Source organism: Dermochelys coriacea, chromosome 7, assembly GCF_009764565.3.
Source record: "Dermochelys coriacea isolate rDerCor1 chromosome 7, rDerCor1.pri.v4, whole genome shotgun sequence".
NCBI classification, from domain to species: Eukaryota; Metazoa; Chordata; order Testudines; family Dermochelyidae; genus Dermochelys; species Dermochelys coriacea.
This window is the reverse complement of record NC_050074.1, coordinates 68,445,139-68,465,522: the sequence shown is the minus strand read 5'-3', so window position 1 is coordinate 68,465,522 and position 20,384 is coordinate 68,445,139. Positions and strand designations below refer to the sequence as shown.

Sequence of the window (20,384 nt, the reverse complement as noted above, 5' to 3'; positions counted from 1 at the left end):
TAGACCAAAATTAGAAGCACTTATGAATAATGCAGTAGGTTTGAGCAGAAGCAGCGGTGCTGAGCAGAATAAAGATGAAAGAAAGTTTAGCATAGTTGTGAACGTGCAAAATAGGTGAGCAACGCTACTTGCTCAGACAGACATATTCTGGCTTTCACATGCCTTGCTATATCATCAGTAGTTCAATTAACTAAACACATGTCAAATCCACCTTTGAGACAGACTATAAATGACTTTCAAATGCATTTGTGATGTTTTCAGGATAGTGTCTGAAGCAGCATTTGTCTGGAAAGCTTCCTCTGACTTCACTGTGTGGCACATTAGAAAAAACAAGTGTGTGCATCTTGAGTGAAAGTTCTGATAGTTCATCTGTCAAAGATGTATTTCTTGAGAGGTCCACTAGTCAGTAGCTAAACTGATGGGCCAGATCCTCAGCTGGCGTTAAACCGTGCAGCTCCATTGACTTCAGAGGAGCCAATTTGTAGCAGCTGAAAATCTTACCCATTCTCTTTAGTCTAAGAAAAGGCATGTAAAGATGGTCATGCTTCTGGATAGAAACACTTAGGTTGCTGGCTATAAAATTTTTCAGCTGTAGACACAAGGTAAACAAATGCTAAAATACTTATTTCACTGTAATTTTTCTACTTCACATGCTGTATTTTGTATACTTCGTGACACAGACTGGACCACAGAACAAGAAGATGGTTGGGTAGACTGTGGCTGAGAGAGGATGCATCTGGTTAAGATTTCCTTAAACTATTTATTGTACCCTTTTCTGAGACCTGCTTTCAATTATCCTTCTTGTAGCTCCACAGCTCATTATCACTGTGGACAATAAGAAGTAAGGCTTCCTGGTGTGAGGCCAAGATTGGCTATTAGGCAAAGCTCATCATTACCTTATTGATGAGGGTCATAGATATTCACTGAATTCACTCCCCTCTCTTGGGTTGACCTCTGCACTGCTATCTACCATCTTGTTGAATTCCTATACTGCCTGTCCATCATTCTGACATCAATTTAATTTGCTAGCATTTGAAAACCAGGAAGATAAAGGGATTAAATGAAGGAGTTTCATATACTCAGTGTTTTCAGTAGATCCCCATAGCCTTCAGTAACTAACGGGACTTAAGCAAGGAACAGATTCACTAAGAGCTTGAAAACAATTACACACAGTTCAGACACAAACGCATGGAACAATGTTTATTATAAAAGATAATATATTTACTAACTATTACTGCCCATGATATTTTTTAATGCTAGGACAAAAGCAGTGTCTTCATTGGTCTTAATAATTGGCTACCAATGCAAATACAAATTTAGCCCATTGGTCTTGCAAGCCTATGTACATATTGTTTTAAAATTACCCTTTTTGGGGGGAAGGGAGGTGCCTGGGTCCAGTCACTTCATTGATAACAGAGCATTATCTAAATCCACATGAAAACCTAAGATAAGAGCTGAACTTACATAGGGTTCATGTATCACTCCTCTTCATTATTTATAGAAAATGTGAAACATCACTAGCTATGCACTCTGGCAAAATACTATCTGAAAAGCATAGACTTTGTTTTCATGGGTGACTTGAGTTCTTATTGCTTCAACCTGCCTGTCGCTAACCAACGTGAACAGAACATAATAGCTAAATAGTTTTTGATAGTTACACAGTGCTTTTCATCTCCAAAGATCTTCACCAGCATAGGGCCTGATCCTGTAATGAACTCTGCATATGCCCACCCCTACTGAAATCAGTGGAGCCTTACACAGTCCTAGGGGGTTCCCTAAACAGGGCCGTTTATTGCAGGATTAGGGCCTTACAGGCCTTAGGTCATAAACGTCTCGGGGTAAGAATCATGTCTTCCCTTGTTCTTATACTACCTGACTGCACTGGTGTAGCACAGAAATAAAGCTGCATAAAAAAGATTATTTATTCAATCCTTCATATGCAGCCACTTCTGGGGTGAAATGTAACAGCTTTAACAGTCAGTAACAACACTACACAGTAGGGCTTCATTCTTCAAGGCAGAGCCTTGAGACAGAGCCATACACAGATCCTAGCTGACTTCAGTAAAAAAGGGAAAGCATAGGGATTCCTTGCAGGCACAGGGGTCCATCCACACAGAGCTATTTGCAAGATTGTGGCCTAGGTTAGGACAGAAAGGGAAAAAAAGATTGACGTAACCTGAACTGCAAGGGTAAATTTTTTAGTAGATTATATCCTGATTCTCTATTGCCTGACTCCAGATTCATGCCAGTGCAACTCCATTGAAATCAGGCCCTAGAAATATAATAGAACTATAATGAATGTTTGGTTTTTTCCTTAAGTGAAGATGACCTTGTCTTGCATAGCACGGAATCTTACAGAATGCCTTAAAATTCCACAGACAACCTTGGCTGCCTCGTTGATGGGCTTACTGGTTATCTCAAGGTGTTGCTGAGAAATACTTGTTATAGGCAGAGTTCTCCCTTTAAGAAAGTATTATTGCCTGTTTGCTGTAAGAATGTACCTAGAACAGTAAGCTATAGCCTCTCCTATTAGCCCTGAACTCCGCAAATCATTTAATGTCTGTCTACAGAGTGCTTTTCTTGAATTCACCCAATTATGCTCTCCCCATGGTTAAAAAAGGATACGTTTCATGAATGAATTTGAAAAGATGGCTGTATAATCAATTGAATGAATTTAAGAAGTTATCAGTGAATAGAGCCATATATTTTTGCTTCTTTCCCAGGGTCAGGGTTTAAGCAGCTCAGCTCCCATTGATTTTTAATTGGATAGCACAGCTAAAACCCTGTACAATGTTTTGAAAGCACAGGAGTTCCTGACTCATCTTTGTTGCACCAAACATTCTTTGGAACTAGTGATGGAAAGAGGTTTGGGGTGAAAACCTGAATTATCCTGTGAAGAGTTCACCTTCAATAGACCACATTTAGATTTTCAGCAAGAGTTCTCAAATGGTCGATTAGCACTGCATAGTGCTCAAGTTATTACTATTAAGAGGGGTTGACAGGATTATTATAATATAGAGGCTTTTTAGAAGTGTATCTTGTGCAAACAGTGGGGCAAAGAGATTCATTTCTAAATTACTTCCCTGCAGATAGGTCTTATAAAATAGTAAGTGTGCAGTAGAGCCACACCTACACCATAAATGGTAAATCAAAGGAGTGCTGAATGGAATGCTCAAGAGATTTGCAATGGGATATAAAGTCTCTTACCTCAAAGCCACTAGCTCAAATCTAGCCCAGAATGGTAGTACCTGAAAGTCATTACCATTAAATGTCTATCTAGTTCTATTTTATTTTATTTTAATTTTATAAAAACACCTATCTCTGTGGTATCTAAGTGACTTCCCTGAGAAGTAAATACAAAAATCTCTTGCAGTCTACCAGCAGGAACAAGCTTTTAGTTACTGATTTGGGTTTTAACAACAGATGGGGGGAGGGCAGGAAGGAAGGAAGTTGGTCTGTTTTAAGAGGCTAATTTAGGGAAAATTAAGTCAAACAGATGGGTTCTGAATAATACAGAGGTTTTGTTCTGAATGAGTTGAAGGTGGCAGCAATTCTCCTGAGGGCTGATAGTGGTTAAGTGAAATGTGTTTAATGCTGTCAGTTCCTAATGGACAGATATCCATATTGCAACCATCACCACCACCACCACTGCAACTGTCTTCCTACTGGCAGTCTCAGAGAGACAAGGGGACTGGCAAACTATTAAATATGAACTGCCTTCTCATTCATAGGGGTGAGGCACCTAAGTGGGGAGTGTTGGGAAGCCAACATTATTCCTGGGACCCATTCTGTAGATAGAGAACTATAGCTTCCAGAACTGCTGATCTGGCATCTTTCACCAGAATGAAATCTGCCTTTCAGTTTGTTTTCAGATAAAGGTAAGTTACCAAAGTGCACACAGAAAAAAATAGTCACCTTTACAGCTCCCTAGCCCTGATGCTAGCTGTGGATCAGTGGAAAGTAGAACAGCTCTGAGACTGCTCTAGCTTATGCCCCGCTGTCTAGGGCCTCAAGAGTTATTCTAGTGTGGCTCATCAGGGACTCAGGGAACCCTGACTACACACTACTTACTCCTAGAAAAGCCTCCTACTCTGCTGGCTGAGATGGGAGTTCAAAGCATGAATTACCACATCCACTCTACATCCATTCAGTGTCCTCTTGTAGCGGGGAATCCTCCCCCAGATGCTTAAGGTGGCATTACAGTAGCTTTGCACCAGGAGAGCCTAACAAAGCAGCTCTAACAGGGCTGAGAATCTGGCACCAGGGTGTTTATTGGGTTGGTGCTGTATTCTTGAACTTAACTCTATTTCTTTTTCCTAGCCCATTTTAAATCCTTTTTTTTTTTTTACTGACCAGCAGCTGAACAAATGTCCTATAGTTCTAAAGTTTAAATAAGAAAACTGAGAGTACATGTTTAATATATCAGAACAAGTCACCTTGACTTGCAAAGACAGAGTGAAGAAAGAACTAGTTCAGTAATAACTGTATCCTATGGACACTTAGAACATTCCACCTCACTCAATAATAATCTAGAGGCACTGCTACTTGAAACTGCTACAGCTAAGTGTCTCAGAAGACAATACTAGCAATCAGAGAGTGGCTCAATCCTCAGATTTTAAAATGTGGCAGCGGCAAGGACAAAAAAGTTCCAAACACAAATTGGTTTTCATCAGTTATTTAAGTTGTGACTTAATCCGCAAAGAGCACAAGGCAAGAAAATATAAAAAGAGCTGCGGGGCAATATTGAACGTTGCTTGTTTATAGTGCAATTCTGTTTATTTCCTGAAACAGACACACTGCTATGCAGGGACTGGCCCAGTGTAGCTCAAGTATGTCAATTCATACTTAGCTCATCCGATGAAGTGAGCTGTTTCTCACAAAAGCTTATGCTCTAATAAATTTGTTAGTCTCTATGGTGCCACAAGTCCTCCTTTTCTTTTTACAGATACAGACTAACACGGCTGCTACTCTGAAATTCACTTATTTAATTATATCAAAGCTGCTTCAATTTCCCTACAGAAAACACTGTAAATAGCCGTTTAATTGGCTTCACCCCACCGGAAAAGGTTCAGTATAGTTTTACCTTTAATAATGTTCCATCTAGCAGGTGTTTAGACATATGGCTGGCCATCAGGAAGGGCCTGATCCTATAATGAGCTCTCTGTGGGTGGTCTTCTTCATACAGTCCCTTTAAAATCAGCGGGGCTCCATGCAGATGGAGCTCTGCACTCATTGCAGGCTCAGGACAGGAGCTTAGACTGTACTTGTGGTTGGTAGTCACAGAGATGAGAGAAAGTGACTTTACCCCCTTTAAGAACAGGCTATGGTCTCCTAAATTAAATGCAGTGGTAGCATACAGTATGTATCTCAACTCAACTGTGCTGTTGTAAGACCAAACTGGCAGGGGTCAGGCTTACTCAAGGCATGGTGATCAATGTAAATTCATGTTACCTTTTTGAAAGGCTAATTCCTTGGATGGGTGACACAAGGCTTCTGAGTTAGATGCTGAAGGACTAATTAGATACTGGTTTGACCAACAAAACCAAGATGACACAGGGGTAGGTACTGTCATTTGCTACGTACAGCAGAAACAGCTCAAAATGTGGTGTTAGAGTAACGGTATGATCCCCAAGTAATGAAAAATGCAAAAATAAATATTTGTCCCCACTCTCAAATAAACCTCATTGAGCAATTTAAATCTGGCCTGTTTCTAATCAGCTCATCCTACCCAAGTTGTGAGTTAGTCTACTAGCTGAGACTCTGATGACCTCTCCAAGTCATTATTACAAGTGGAATGAATTTGTCGGTTACATCAACCTCTAGTAGAGATTTGTCCTGATTTAGAAAAACACGTACCCAGAAAATTTGGGCTGACTGACAGTTACTGCTCAAGAAAAGCTAGACTGTACAACAAGACAAGCACAGCTAATGCTCTAGAGCATGCTTTTAGTTCTGCCTTTCATGAGCACTGAAGTATTCACCCATTTTGTTTTTTTTTAAAACTGCCTACAATAAAAAGAAAAGGTAAGCTAATAAGGAATAGCTCCTATTCCATGCTTTTGATATGAAAAGTATTGGTCCTACACTTTCCCTTTGTTTTTTGTATTGTTTATTGCCTGTTGCTGATGGCCATAAAACGGTAGAACCTACACACATTGTCCACTGTTAATTCTGACTATATACGGGGATATATTTAACATTCCATTTGCAAACAGATAGTTGAAAGACTGGGGCATATAGATGTCTATATTCATAGCTCCGTGGTTTGAGCATTGGCCTGCTAAATCCAGGGTTGAGAGTTCAATCCTTGAGGGGGCCATTTAGGGCTCTGGGGCAAAAATTGGGGATTGGTCCTGCCTTGAGCAGAGGGTTGGACTAGATGACCTCCTGAGGTGTCCTTTCCAACCCTGATATTCTATGATTTGTATTAAGTGCCATGTATTTTTTTGTGTGTCTATGTTTGTGTGAGAAAAATTGGGTAAGACTGGCCTTGCCTATGGAAAGGTGCCCACATCATGAACATTGTCACAACCACACTAATGAGCACATCTTTTGACAATATAACCAGTGAACCATGTATTGAGTGGGCATGTAGGGTGAACTACCCACTCATGAAGTCTGGTTTTCTGTTAGCACTGTTTTGACAGAAAATTGAGATTTGACTAAAGGAAAATTTTCATGAAAAATTTCTGCTTTCTTTGGAAAATTCTAGTTTTCTTCTGCCAAAACCAAAAACTTGGTTTCCTCAAAACTTTGGGTTTCCTGATGAAAAAAATTCAAAATTTTCAACCAGCTCTACTGCCTACCGTTAGAGTCTCATACATCCTGGTGACTGGTCAATAGCACCATCAACAGCTGTTAATTATCCCGTAAGCAAGCAATTCCAACACTACCATCGCAACTGCATACATTGTACTTCTTACTAAAGAATAGCAAAAAACAACAAAAGGGTCAGGTTGGATAAGCATTGAAGGGTGTGAGTAGACTATGGGCCTGATTTTGATTTCTTAGCTGATCTGAGCCCTTTGTGGTTGGCCCATTACAAGTCGATTTGCAGTAAAAGGAAAACTGGGCAGAATCAAGCTCACTTTCTATGCCATCTCTCTCCCTTTAGTCCCTTTCTCTTCCATGAAGGCAAATGATGTTACCCTATGGCATGCATATGTGTACTGTTGTATGAACTCGAACCTATTTACTGAACAAGTCTGTGTATGGAATGTTACCAACAAGTGACTTGAACAGTTTAACCGAGAAAGGCTCTAAACGTCATATTTCAGAGACTCACCTTGTAATTAAGGTTGTAGCCTAAGTTCATTGTTAATGGATCTCTTGGTAATTACTTGCTTTTCTGAAGTAGGAACAATTTATGTACTTTTGCTCAAGTGCATTTAAGTAAATTGTTTTCAACATACTGTTATTCAGCTCTTAATCTTTTATGAGACTATTAAAAAACACAAGTTTTTCCTTCATTAACTTCTAATTATGTTAGGGATGGGTTATTTTTCCCTTCTAAAAGAGGACAGAAAGGGAAGCATTCACACCAGTACAAGAAGAAAAACTTCGCTTTGTAATCAACTTCTAGCTCACTCTTTTACCAAAAGTTTTCTTTTTGAGGTTATTATTTCTTATTTCCATGTCAGTTGAGATTGAGACCCTATTATGTTAGGTGCTGTACATACACACAGTCAGACACAGCCCCTGTCCTGAACAGTTTACAATCTAAACAGATAAGGCAGACAAAAAGTGGGAGAAAGAAAGCATCATCACCATTATCGTTTCACAAGTGGGATACTGAGACATGGAGAAATTAAGTGTCTTTCACAGGACGTCTGTGGCAGTGTCAGGAAATGAGCCCAGGCCCCATGAGTCCCAATCCAGTGCCTCCATGACAAGGTCAGCCTTCCTCTTAACACTTGTGTTCTTTTACACTTTGAAATTAGCCAGTATAAAATAGTCTGAAAGTATCGTCTGGCTGAGTCACTCCTACTGACTCACTCAGAGGCAGGAGGTTCCTCTTTTACTTGCTTGGTACAAAATGAAGGGTCTGCTTCAACTCCCCTTTATGGTAACAAGCAGGACGTGCACAAAAATAAATCTAGCTGCCACTTTCTTGGTCAATCTTGCTCTCATGTCAGGCCACCAGTGTCAAGATGCAATCACTAGGAAACACATCTTTAAAGAAGTTTATAGGTTGTTCAGGAACAGGATGGCTGTAATGACAACAATTATACTTAGGCATTAGCTAGCCTTCTACATCTGCAGGTTGCAAATGCTGGATACAGGCAGGTAAGTGTCCTCACCCACATTTTACAAAGAGGGATGAAGCAACTTACCAAGAGGACAAAGAAGGTCAGTGGTTGGGCTGCTAATAGAACCCAGGTCTCCTATCTTCCAATACAACTGTTGCCAGGAGACAGAGATTCCTCGTTTGCCACCCCAAGACTGTGAAATGGGGTTCTAAGGACCATCACAAACCTCATCACCTTCCACTTTAAATGCAAGACGCATTTCTTCTACCTTGTCTTCTCTAAACACATGTGAAGCAATGTGTGTGCGCACGTGTATAGTAAAACAAGATTCCAAGTCACACATTCCACTGCACACATGCCGCCCCCGGGGAGAGGATGAGAGCACCATCATGTGACAGATGTTAGTCACCTCGCTTAATGCATAGAATCATACAAGTGTAGGACTGGAAGGGACTTCAAAGCCAGATTTTTCAATCTTTCCTAATAATTTATGTTTTCTAGACCTTTAATCCGTTTTGTTGCTCTCCTCTGGACTTTCTCCAAATTTGTCCACATCTTTCGTGAAATGTGGTGCCCAGAACTGGACACAATACTCCAGTTGAGGCCTTATCAGTGCAGAGTAGTGTGGAAGAATTACTTCTAATATCTTGCTTACAACACACCTGCTAATACATTCCAGAACAATGTTTGGTGTTTTTGCAGAAGTGTTATACTATTGACTCATATTTATCTTGTGAGAAGATGCTCGGATACTATGGGGATGAGCACAGAGTAAGACCCAATACAGTACAGACCACCATGCCTCAGCTACTCTGTCCCCTTGTAGGAAGCCAACTCTCCTTTTGCCTTTAATGTTTTATACATCTAGGGCCAGATATCACCTGGCTCCTGCATGGGTATGCATGTTGATGGGGTGCTGGGGGGGAGGAAGAGGCCAGAACAGCTGCCTCCCCTAGCATACCCATGCTGGGGCCAAGCACAGAGTCCTTGCACTCAGAGAGCAAAGGTGAAGCTAGTATCATTAGGCACCCTAGATGAGGGGAGACAATGACCCTTCCCCTTCCTCTCAATGCTCATGTAGTACTGGGACAGTGACTGTCCTTCCCCTGCACAATGGAAAGCTCCAAAAGGCGCAATGCCTGGGACATATGCTTTGGGGCCGTATAGCTGTGCGCTCCCCTCAATGAGGCACAATTGCTCTTACTGATGAGAGACCTTCCAACCCAGATCGGATCACATCTCTTGTGTTATTAGCAAGCCTGAGTTGTTTTTAACATTAATTGACGCTGAATCTTTTGTTGGAGCTTAATTAACTTGGTGCATTTTGTTAATTCTAACTGGCAAGCACTGCACTTGGTCTCAACATCCTTTTGCACAGGAAGGGAGAGTGGATTAGCATAGGACAGAAGCGGGTTTTGGAAAAAAAACATCTTTTGCATTCACTTTTTCATTGTTAGTTCTACTGGGTGTAGCTCTGACTATTGAACTGATTCTTCAATGCAGGTTCATACTTGGGAATGTTTTCCAAGGGAAATAATTTGACTGCTTTTCTTGGTCCATGTACTTCCTATATCCCGCTCTTGGCAGCAATTTATGCCCGATGCTCAACAGGAGGATAAAAATGCATGTCCAAAACAGTCATGCAACAAAAATATTTGGAATGGGAAGCATAAAACCTGACAAATAGAGACGATGTTGCAGACCAGCCTGCAAAGCCAGACAAATACCTTTCTGCATCCCTACTCGCAGTCCAACTCAGCTATTCCTCTTTCCTTTAATGGGGGGGTGCAATTATTTTGGTCACTATGACACACTCATAAACAACTTAGGAGGGAGAGTCTCCTCTTGATTCTGATGCACTATTACTTTGTTTCACAACGTTACCAGAAGACAATGCTGAATGCTCACAAGTAGGTTGGAGCTGTACTTTCTAAATGTATCACTTTATATCACCGTACTTTTAACAGAGGCCTTAACATGATAACAGAACATAAGAATGGCCACACTGGATCAAATGAATGGTCTATAGATCCCAGTATCCTGTGCTCCAACAGTGGCCAATGTCACATGTGTCAAATGGAATGAAAAAAACAAGGCAATTATCAACTGATCCATCCCCTGTTGTCCGGTCACAACTTCTGCCAGTTAGAGGCTTAGGGGCACCCAGAGCAAGGGATTACATCCCTGATCATCTTAGCCATTGATGGACCTATCCTCCATGAACTTATCTAGTTCTTTTTTGAACCCTGTTAAAGTTTTGGCTTTTACTGCAGCCCCTGGCAATGAGTTCCATAAGTTGACTGTATGTTTATGTGAAGAAGTACTTTCTTTTGTTTGTTTTAAACTGTCTGCCTATTAATTTAATTGGGTTCTTGTGTTATGTGAAGGGGTAAACAACACTTCCTCCACACCATTCATGATTTTGTAAACTTCTATGATATCCCCCTTTAGCCGTCTCTTTTCCAAGATGAACAGACCCAAGTATGTTTAATCTCTCCTCATACAGATGCATACCCTGTTTCATATCCTTATATTTTTTTTTGCCCTTCTCTGTACCTTTTCCATTTCTAATACATCATTTTTGAGATGGGGCAACCAGAACTACATGTCGTATTCAAGGTGCATATTGCTTTCTTGAGTGGTAATAGCTAATTTAGTACATCATTTTGTATGTATAGTTGGGATTGTGTTTTCCAATGTGCATTACGTTGCATTTATCAACATTGAATTTGATCTGCCATTTTGTTGCCCAGTCACCCAATTCCGTGAGATCCCTTTGTAACTCTTCTCAGTCTGCTTTGCACTTAACTAGCTTGAGTAATTTTATATGTTCTGCAAATTTTTCCACTGCACTGTTTACCCCTTTATCCAGATCATTTATGAATATGTGGAACAGCACTGGTCCCAGTACAGATCCTTGGGGGACACCACTATTTAACTCTCTCCATTCTGAAAATGGACCCTTTATTCCTACCCTTTTTATCCTGCCTTTTAACCAGTTTAAACAGTCTCCTAGCATGTTATAAAGAGGACAGCGATCAAATGTTCTCCGTGTCCACTGAACTTAGGACAAGAGGTAATGGGCTTGATCTGCAGCAAGGGAGATTTTGGTTAGCTATTAAGAAAAACTTTCTAACTATAAGGATAGATAAGCTGTGGAATAGGCTTACAAGGAAGGTTGTGCTATCCCAGTCATTGGAGGTTTTTAAGAACAGGGGATGGTCTAGGTTTACTCTCTGCACAGCAGGCTGGCCTAGATGATTTCTCGAGGTCCCTTTCAGCCCTACATTTTTTATGATTCTGTTTCCCTAAACATGGGACCGGTTTGGGGCTGGAGCTGGCCCAAGCAGACTCAAGATGCCATTCATAGGTTTGAAGTTTGGGACAGCAATGCCAATATTCCAATTAGTATTGGAAAGAGACCATAACCGAGTGTTTTTCAGAGACAGAGATTGCAGTGATTCTACAGCAGATTGGCCACTGCCTCCCTGTCCACCTCCTCTGGGCATTTTCTCGAAACACCATCCCATTGGAGGTGACAAATTTCAGATCTGCATTGAAATAGTTGGGGGGGGGAGAAGAATGATTATCTGACCCTTGAAATCTCAAGGGGTGGGGCTTTTAAACAGCTGTCAGGACTGGCCCGACTCTGCTTCCATTGAAATTGATGGTAAAACCCCCCATTGATGACAATGGGAACAGAATTAGGCCAAGGCTGGGTGCTGCTGAATATCCCATGCCCTCAGTCTGCCCGTTGCTATGGCTTGCTTCTGAATATCATCCAGATGTTGATTGTGGGCACCGCTTCCTGCCCCAAAGAAGCCACGTCTTTTTATATCGAGAGCAAAGAAATGAATCAGCAGTTTTGTTTGGCTAACACAATGCCACAAGTCAGAAATGCCCTAACTCCATCTGCCACACTTGTGCTTTGCTCAGTTATCTGGTCTTCCCCGTGGCAGCCCCAAACTAGACAGCATCATCGCACAGAACATATGGTGGTTTTTTTCAGTCAGTATAAAAGAGGCTGAAGTATTGTTGTTCTTCCAGGCTTCTTAAGTTTCTGAAGGAGAAAAGAGGTGGGAGGGGAAAGGTACTTAGCGGTCTAACCTGTTGGATGTGTTAAAACTTCTATAGAGGAAAGCAGAGGGTGGGCTTTTCTTTCAAAGCTGGTACAGTGAACACACAAAAGCCAGCCCCAGTAAACTCAGCTTCTTTTGAATTGGACAAGCTCTCTCTCAGCCAACAGAAAGCTGAGCCAGGGGCTGACGTCAGAGCCAGCCTGGAAAGCTGCGAGCTTTCTGGTTTTGCTCAGATGAACCTGAGGCTATTTAGATCTAAGCTGGCGGGAAGGAAAGCTGAAGCCAGAGATATTTTTTTCTGGCAGGTTGGAGCTGCAATGGCTGGCTGAGACTTTTATACTCTGGGAAAGCCATCAGGATCTTACAGACCGCCACGGCTTATGTACATATTACAGAAAAAAATGAGGGTAAGAGTTCAAGATTTTCAGTTATGGATATTTTTGTTAATTATATATATATGTTAGTGGTATGTGTATTTATACATGCACATACATTCATGGCAAAGCTAAATTTTGATCTCATTTATACTAGAAGATGGCAGCAGTTACTCCTCTGATTTTAAGGGAATCATTCCTGCTGTACATCAACATCACTGAGATCAGAAACTGCCCCATAATCTTTTAAATGGTCTTTGTTTTGTTAGCAAAAATATTGTTTTAATTTGAATGGGATTCATCTGCTCACTCTGGAATGATTAAGTTTTATAAGTTCAGAAATATTGAATGGTTTGGTTTACTATCTGCTGTTGAAAAAGAAATTTATACCCCAGTTATAGTGAGCATGACTCCTTTGAGCATGTTCTGCATGTGAAAATGTTTGCTTTGATTGATATAGATGGATGTCAACAGTTATATTCCTTTGGCTGTTTGTCTGCATTAGTCACAGAGAAACTCACCAGGGAGCAGTGCTGCTGTTTTATTTGTTAGGAGACTGGTGATTGCAGGTGGGTTTTGGACTTGCATGAAAGACAAATACGGCTACTTCAGGATTTAAATGTCCACTTTCTTGGCAAACCTGAAAGGCCCTTGGGTTGTATTTGTGGCACTTCCTTCTGCATCTATGGGAGATACCCTGGAATCACTAAAGTATGGATACATTTTATAATTTTTGTAATAATAGATTCAGTGAACTCTTAAAGCTGATGGGCTTCTTTTCAACCCTGCCTGGCTCCAGTGCAGCCAAGTGGTCTTATTTTAGTACCAGCAGGTAGTTCTTATGCAAAATATTTAGCTTCTATATTGAATTTTGTGGGGCTATTTTGCTTATGGTAAACTTTCAGAGTTCTGGTTCATTCAAGCCTGGGGGAAAACAAATGCTTTGCCCATGTCTTCAAACAAAGTACGTTTAACTAGCAGCTAATACTAAGTAATGTGCAGCAACACATCCCACAGAGAGATTTGTTTTTCCAGAGTGCAGTCGCAGGAGCAGTGTTAGAGAGGTGACAATGCAGCTTGATTCATTTGGTTAAAGTTATTTATTGTTTCTGGAAAGTTTTAACAAGCACCTTATGCAACAAGCATGAGAGCTTCTAGCTACAAACTACCCTTTTACCTACTGGGAAGGCAGAGCTTAAAATTTATCTGCATTTCCATTCTAATAAAGAAAAAAAATCTTATTCCTCCTTCCAAAAAGATCTTCTCACACACACACACACACACACAATTTTGAACAGGTGCTAGAAATGATTTACAAGAAGAATGCTTCCCTTCCCCCCAGCTGCTTTATTGCTGATTGCTTCATTAGCAGTTAGCGTCACTTTGCAAAGCTGGACATGCACCTCCATGCCATTATTAGCCCGATAGAACATACCGTACATTAGTGCACTCTGAGTGACTCAATCAAAGCTATTACTGTGGGCCTTAAAAGGAAAAACACAAATTACTGACAACTTACATAATATGCATAGCTAAGCTGGCTTCTTCGTCACACACTCACAAAGAAATAGTCATTTGTCAAGCTCTCGTGTGCTCCAGAGCACATGCCTTGTGACTAAATTGCTGAAATACTTCGAGATATTAGTGAGGAAGCGTATGCCACGAGATCCTGTATGTTTGTTTTTAAATCAGACGCTTATTCACAATTTCAAGCAACCAAACACTGGAAGTGTCCTGAACGGTAGGGTAGTTCTGGTGTTCAGAGTTGAATAGCTGCCATGTTTTCAGCCACAGGTAGTTTCAGATCAGTTAATATATTTATTGTATATTGGCACAGATAGAAAGGTGTCCTGGATAACGCAGCCAAGCACAATTCTATTCATCAGCTTGTTTTTGATGAGTAACTCTTGTATTCATGAATAATCACTAGTAACATTGGGATTTCTTTCACCCTTTCTTTTCATTCCCCACTCCTCACCCAAAATCACCATTTTAGTAAAACTAGGGATAAATGTTTTCTGCCTGGGCTAGTAAATATTGACAATTTTATAAGGCCTGTTAAAAATGAAACTAACATGTATAGGGCTTAAATGCGGACTTAACCTGCCTGAGCAGTCATGCCATGTTGTTGCAAGAGCTCATTAAAGATCCTTAAGATAACTATGGTTTTCAGTTTTTGAACCAGCTCTTGCAACATGGGTAAGGCAGAGCAGAGGAGGAAGACATTCAACTGGTGTCTAAGATAAAATCTGGAACATGGACAAATTGTCATGTTCAGATCAGTTTTAAAAATATTCCTATCATCTTTCATCCATAAAAGTTCTTCACAAAGGTGGGACAGTCTCTCCAATTCACAGATGGGAAAACTGAGGCAAAGTGTGACAGGACTAGCCCAAGGTTACACAACAAGTTAATGGCAGAGTAGGAACAGAACTCTACCTCCCTTAGGGCTTTATCAACCTTGACAGTGGCCCGTTAAGGCTCAATATAGTAAATAACAGCTATTGAGAAAGATCCTGACAGGAAAAGTATTATTCTTCCACACAGGTATTTGCTTTGGCATTATAGGTAAGGCTGAGATTTTGTCATGGATATTTTTTTAGTAAAAGTCAGGGACAGGTCACAGACAATAAAGAAAAGGAGTACTTGTGGCACCTTAGAGACTAAAAAATTTATTTGAGCATAAGCTTTTGTGAGCTACAGCTCACTTCATCGGATGTAGCTCACAAAAGCTTATGCTCAAATAAATTTGTTAGTCTCTAAGGTGCCACAAGTACTCCTTTTCTTTTTGCAAATACAGACCAACATGGCTGCTACTCTGAAACCAGACAATAAAGAAAAATTCATGGAAGCCAGTGACCTGTCCCTGACTTTTAGTAAAAATATCCATGACAAAATGGGAAGGGGCTGGGCAGCTGTGGATGGCTGAGAGGTCTGGGACCCCACCACCCATGGGGGCTCAGAGATCCAGGGTCCCCCTGCCCTCCCGTGGCAGAGGGGAGCTGTGGGGTCCCCCTCCCCAGCAGTGGGGAGCTGCAGGAATCCCTCTGCCACCACAGTTGGGTGCTGCAGGGGTCCCCCTGCCCTGCCGTGACAGCCAGGGAGCTACAGGGGTTCCCCTGCAGCGGCCGCCACACCGGGGAGCTGCTGGGGTCTCCCTGCCCCATGGCAGCAGCCAGGGAAATATGGGGGTCCCTCTACCCCACCCCATGGTGGCCAGGGAGCTGTCAGGATACCCCATCCCCCACAGTGTCCAGGAGCTGCTGGGTACCCCCCTTGCCTGCGGTAGCTGGGAGCTGCAAGGTACCCCTGCTACCCATGGCAGTTCAGAGCTTGGGGGCCTGCTGCCTCAGGTGGTGGGGGTACCTTACAGCTCCCTGCTGCTGCAGGAGGCAGCAGGACCCTGCAGCTCCCAGCCACGGGGCTGATGTCACGGAGGTCTTTGGAAGTCACGGATTCCATGACTTCCACATCCTCTGTGACAAAATTGTAGCCTTAACTATAGGGAATGGCAAACTTTGCATATTTCAGCAACATGCTTTGCTTTGCCTTCAATGTAAATTTAAGTTGTAGTCAGGTTTGTTTGGTTTTTTTTGCGTGTCAAGACTTATTTGCACATGGTAACTACAACATACTGTAGCTTGTGGTCAAGAGAAAAGAGCTTATTTGGTTTGTATGTCACTACAGAAGCTTTGCTTTAGGTTTCCAAGGTAAAACAGTCTCCTAAGAGGTCAGGGACAAATATTGGAGTGTTTGTTCTAGCTCACCCAACTCATACTGTCAAATGCTAGACAATAGGACGTTCTTGTTCAGATGGGTACATACCTAATCATTGGCAGAGTCCATGTGTCCAAGTATGTGCAAGACAAAATGTACTTCTGTCATGATCTGGGCTAGACCTAGCAAGAGAGATTAGTACATATCCAGCAGGGTCTAGTATTTTCTCCTAAAGACCTCCCCACAGAACATTAAACAAGGACACTGTGCCCGTGTAATGTGGTTGTTTGTATAATAGGTCACGATTTGTTATCTATGTGTGAGATTGCTCTTTCAATTTACATGGTATTTTGTGCTGATATCTCTATAGTCTTATTTGTAATGGGGGGTGCTGAGGAAGCATCCTGACAGCAACTGCCCAGTGAAGAAATTAGGAACATAGGTTGCATGTAATTTCAAAACCAAAAGCCATCTGCAGGTCTGTGGGAGTTTGGGCTCACATCTCCTTCCCCCAATGCCCATGCCATGTTCACTCCAATATGTAATCCGTGTCTAATTAATGCCTTTGCAAAAGCCATGAAGACTCACAGTAGAGATTTACAAAGAAACCTTAACCCTCCCTCTTTCTTCCTTCAATCCTGCAGGAAACTATGCCCCAGACACCAATATTTTCCAGCATGCTCAGTTCCAGTTGTAGTGGGCAGGTGCAGCCAGACATGGGCGAGAAGTGTGGAGATCCTGTTTACCAGGATGGAAATCTCATCTCTGGATCACTGGAGGCCCTGATAGAGCGCCTGGTGCCCACCATGGACTATTATCCAGATGTAAGTAGACATTTCAGGACTTTTATTCCTATGGCATCTAAACAGAGTCAGGATCCCAACACAGATGGTATTATTAATTTTCTTAAAAATTCTTACTTCATCTTAATCAAGATGATCAAACAGGCTTAATGATCTAATTGCTTTGTTGCAAGTAATGGGCCTTCCCTTCATAGGAGCGGATGCCCAGCTGGGAGGGACCCTCTATCTTTTTGAAAAGCAATATTTGCTAGTGAAATCAAGCCGTTGAGTGCTGAACCCGTCAGGCACTCTAAAAACCAGTTAACAGCAGCATTAGCAGAAGAAATTTTGATCCCACTAAGCTGCCTTTGCTCTAGTGCAACCAAGATTAGCTACTAACTGGATTCTGCCTGGGGGAAAAATACATCAACTGTGTGCTGAGGGCAGCTCAAATTTTTTTCCTTATTTTGTGCGTCTTTTACTTAGGTAGCCTGAAAAGCAAAAACAGACTTTAAATTAAATATTCTTTCTCAGCACATCTTAACTGGCCAGTTCTGCTAGAATTTAAGTTTCTGAACCTAGAAATGGTTTTGCAGCAGTTTCAACATCCTCGCCACAATCCACTGAAATAAACACCACGTGTAACTGCCAGGTATGCAATAGGCATCCCAAACTAGGATATTATTAAGAGATTATTACATTACTTAAAATGACCCCCTCAGCCCCATAAGTGGAAGGTTTTAGTTAAGGAGGTTGCAGAAAAGCATAAAGATTGTATAGCACAAGCTGTGTTTAAGCCCTTGGAAAATGCACAGCAGTGGTAGAGGAATCCAAACTCTTTAGCTATATTAAAATCACACATATTACCGTTGGCCATGTCAGGAATGTCTTGTAGCAGGAGCCTTCCTGAGCTAGATCTGTACGGCACCTTTTATTTTGAGGTCACAATTTAAAAACACACCATCACTCACTACAAAAAGATTTCCATCCGCACATATAGTTTCCTTGAACACGACACCAGTAGCCTTGTCTGAAACATTAGGTTTGTTTTTACAAAAAAGGAATGTAGCAACTTTCCAATTCAAAAGCAGTCCTAAAGCTTCTATTTTACTATGCTTAGCGATAATTGCATTGCATTTGACTGACACACACGCACAGTACGTAATTCTTCATAAAGCCCAGTGGGTTAACTACCATTTGGTAGTAATGCCTCCATTTGTTCCATTCTTGTATGAGCTTTTATTACACCATGTACAGCAGGCACAGGTTTGTTCCTTCCTTCAAGACACTCAGTGTGATGAAGAAAGCAGCAGGTAGAGCTAGAAGAGAACGTGAGGTTTTGTACACCAGGCAAGTAGCATTATACAGCTACAGTTAAGCCTTGTAAGAATCCATTCTCCACCTGTTACGTAGTACTATAGCACAGCTAGAAGCTGCTTGAGTTCCTTCCTACAGCTCATTAAGTAGCTGCTAATTCAAGTCCCTTAATGTAAGGGGCTGTCTATTTATAACACAGCTATTTTGAATCTTCCTCCCTATTGTACATATTACCTTCAGGATTCTAGCAATGATTTGTGGATCTTAGGAATTACAGTGATTCTGTTATACACCAAGCTAAGTGCATTATAAACACATAAATCCAGGTGCCCACCATGAGGACCTTATGATCCAAATAAACAAGCAAACAAGTGACAGGGGATGGGAAACCTGTCAAGCAGCAGAGTAAGTTCCTGGAAGAGAGATGGGAAACCCCTGCCACAGCAGGAGGGTACATTCCCTTAGAGAGGTCAGATCACTGACAGCAAATTGATCTTAGCTTCAGGGGTTACATAATAAAACAAAACAGCTTGAACAGTGTAAAGAGTGGGCTGGACACAAGTCATCCCAAATCCAAGCCTCCCAAAAAGCCTGGATTTGGATCTGGTTACAGGTTTAAACTTCAACTTGCACCTATTTTTACTTTAAAAAGGAGTGGCCACAAAGGAACAGAGTAACAGCCTACTTATTCTGTCATCCTGGCTGCGATGCTTGAAAGGAAAGAACAAAGCCCATTAATCCCATTTCACTGGTAGCATATTCCAGGAGTGGTAGTAGCAGGTTTTGAATTGCCAGTTTGGCCTGGCTAAGAGCAGAGACTCTCAACCTTTCCAGACTACTGTACCCCTTTCAGGACTCTGATTTGTCTTGTGTATCCTCAAGGTACACCTCACTTAAAAACTACTCGCTTACAAAGTCAGACATAAAAATACAAAAAAGTGTTCCAGCACTCTATTACTGAAAAATTGCTTACTTTCTCATTTTTACTATATAATTATAAAATAAATCAATTGTAATATAAATATTGTACTTATATTTCAGTGTATAGTATATAGAGCCATATAAACAAGTCATTGTCTGTATGAAATTTTAATTTGTACTGACTTTGCAACTGCTTTTTATGTAGCCTGTTGTAAAACTAGGCAAATATCTAGATGAGTTGAGGTACCCCCTGGAAGACTTCTGCGTACCCCTGATTGAGAACCACTGGTTTAGAGCAACAAACAGTGATGTCAGTATTGATTTCCTGAGTTCAGCGGTGGCACATTTGTAAATCACTGAAAAGGAGCTGGTTCTCATCAAACCCTCTGAACTAACCTCCCCAAGCACATTGCATGGAAAATACTGCACTTTGTGTTTAAGTGACGCTAAAGATCCCAGTATCCTTCCCTAAACTTAAAGGGGAAAAAACACAGTCTCTTTTCATTCTGGTTTCAAGCAACACAAGACTTTTCTGTCATGTTGGCAGAGCTGTAGTTGGAGATCAGCAGGAGCTAGAGGAGAGGCGAGATAAGGGCCTATGTTTGTGTGCTGCTCCTGGGAGGCTTGTTTGTGTACAGAGGCTTCTTTGGTGCATATAAAAATGTGTGCTCATGAGACAGCAGCCTTCTGGAGGTTAGGAATGGAATGTACTGGTCTGTAATCCTCATGCCCAAGCAAGAGAAAGTTTCAAGCAAGTATTTCACAAATAAGAAGTTTCAGATCAAGCAGCAAGAGCACAAGGAAAATATTTTTCTTTTTCCTCAAGAAGACATCAGTACATTCTTGGGCCATAAAGTAACAGTTACTTCTTTAGTCTTGCTCTCTCTTTGTCCTTTTTATAGTTCAGGATGTCTCTTAGCAACAACTTTAGGAACTAAAGAAATC

General features: G+C 41.4%; 1 protein-coding gene across 10 annotated transcripts in view; it reads left to right on the top strand.

Moving 5' to 3' along the window:
- Positions 1-20,384, top strand: part of RASGEF1A (RasGEF domain family member 1A) — a 272,315-nt gene that overhangs the window by 223,418 nt on the left and 28,513 nt on the right. For 7 of the 10 annotated variants that reach the window (XM_038410945.2, XM_038410947.2, XM_038410943.2 and 4 more), the window contains one exon: positions 17,064-17,243. In XM_038410945.2, the coding sequence (XP_038266873.1) occupies positions 17,064-17,243 (180 nt within the window). Of the gene's footprint in view, positions 1-12,301; positions 12,736-17,063; positions 17,244-20,384 lie in introns of those variants that run through there. The other 3 variants (XM_038410949.2, XM_038410946.2, XM_038410952.2) reach the window with 2 other exon arrangements.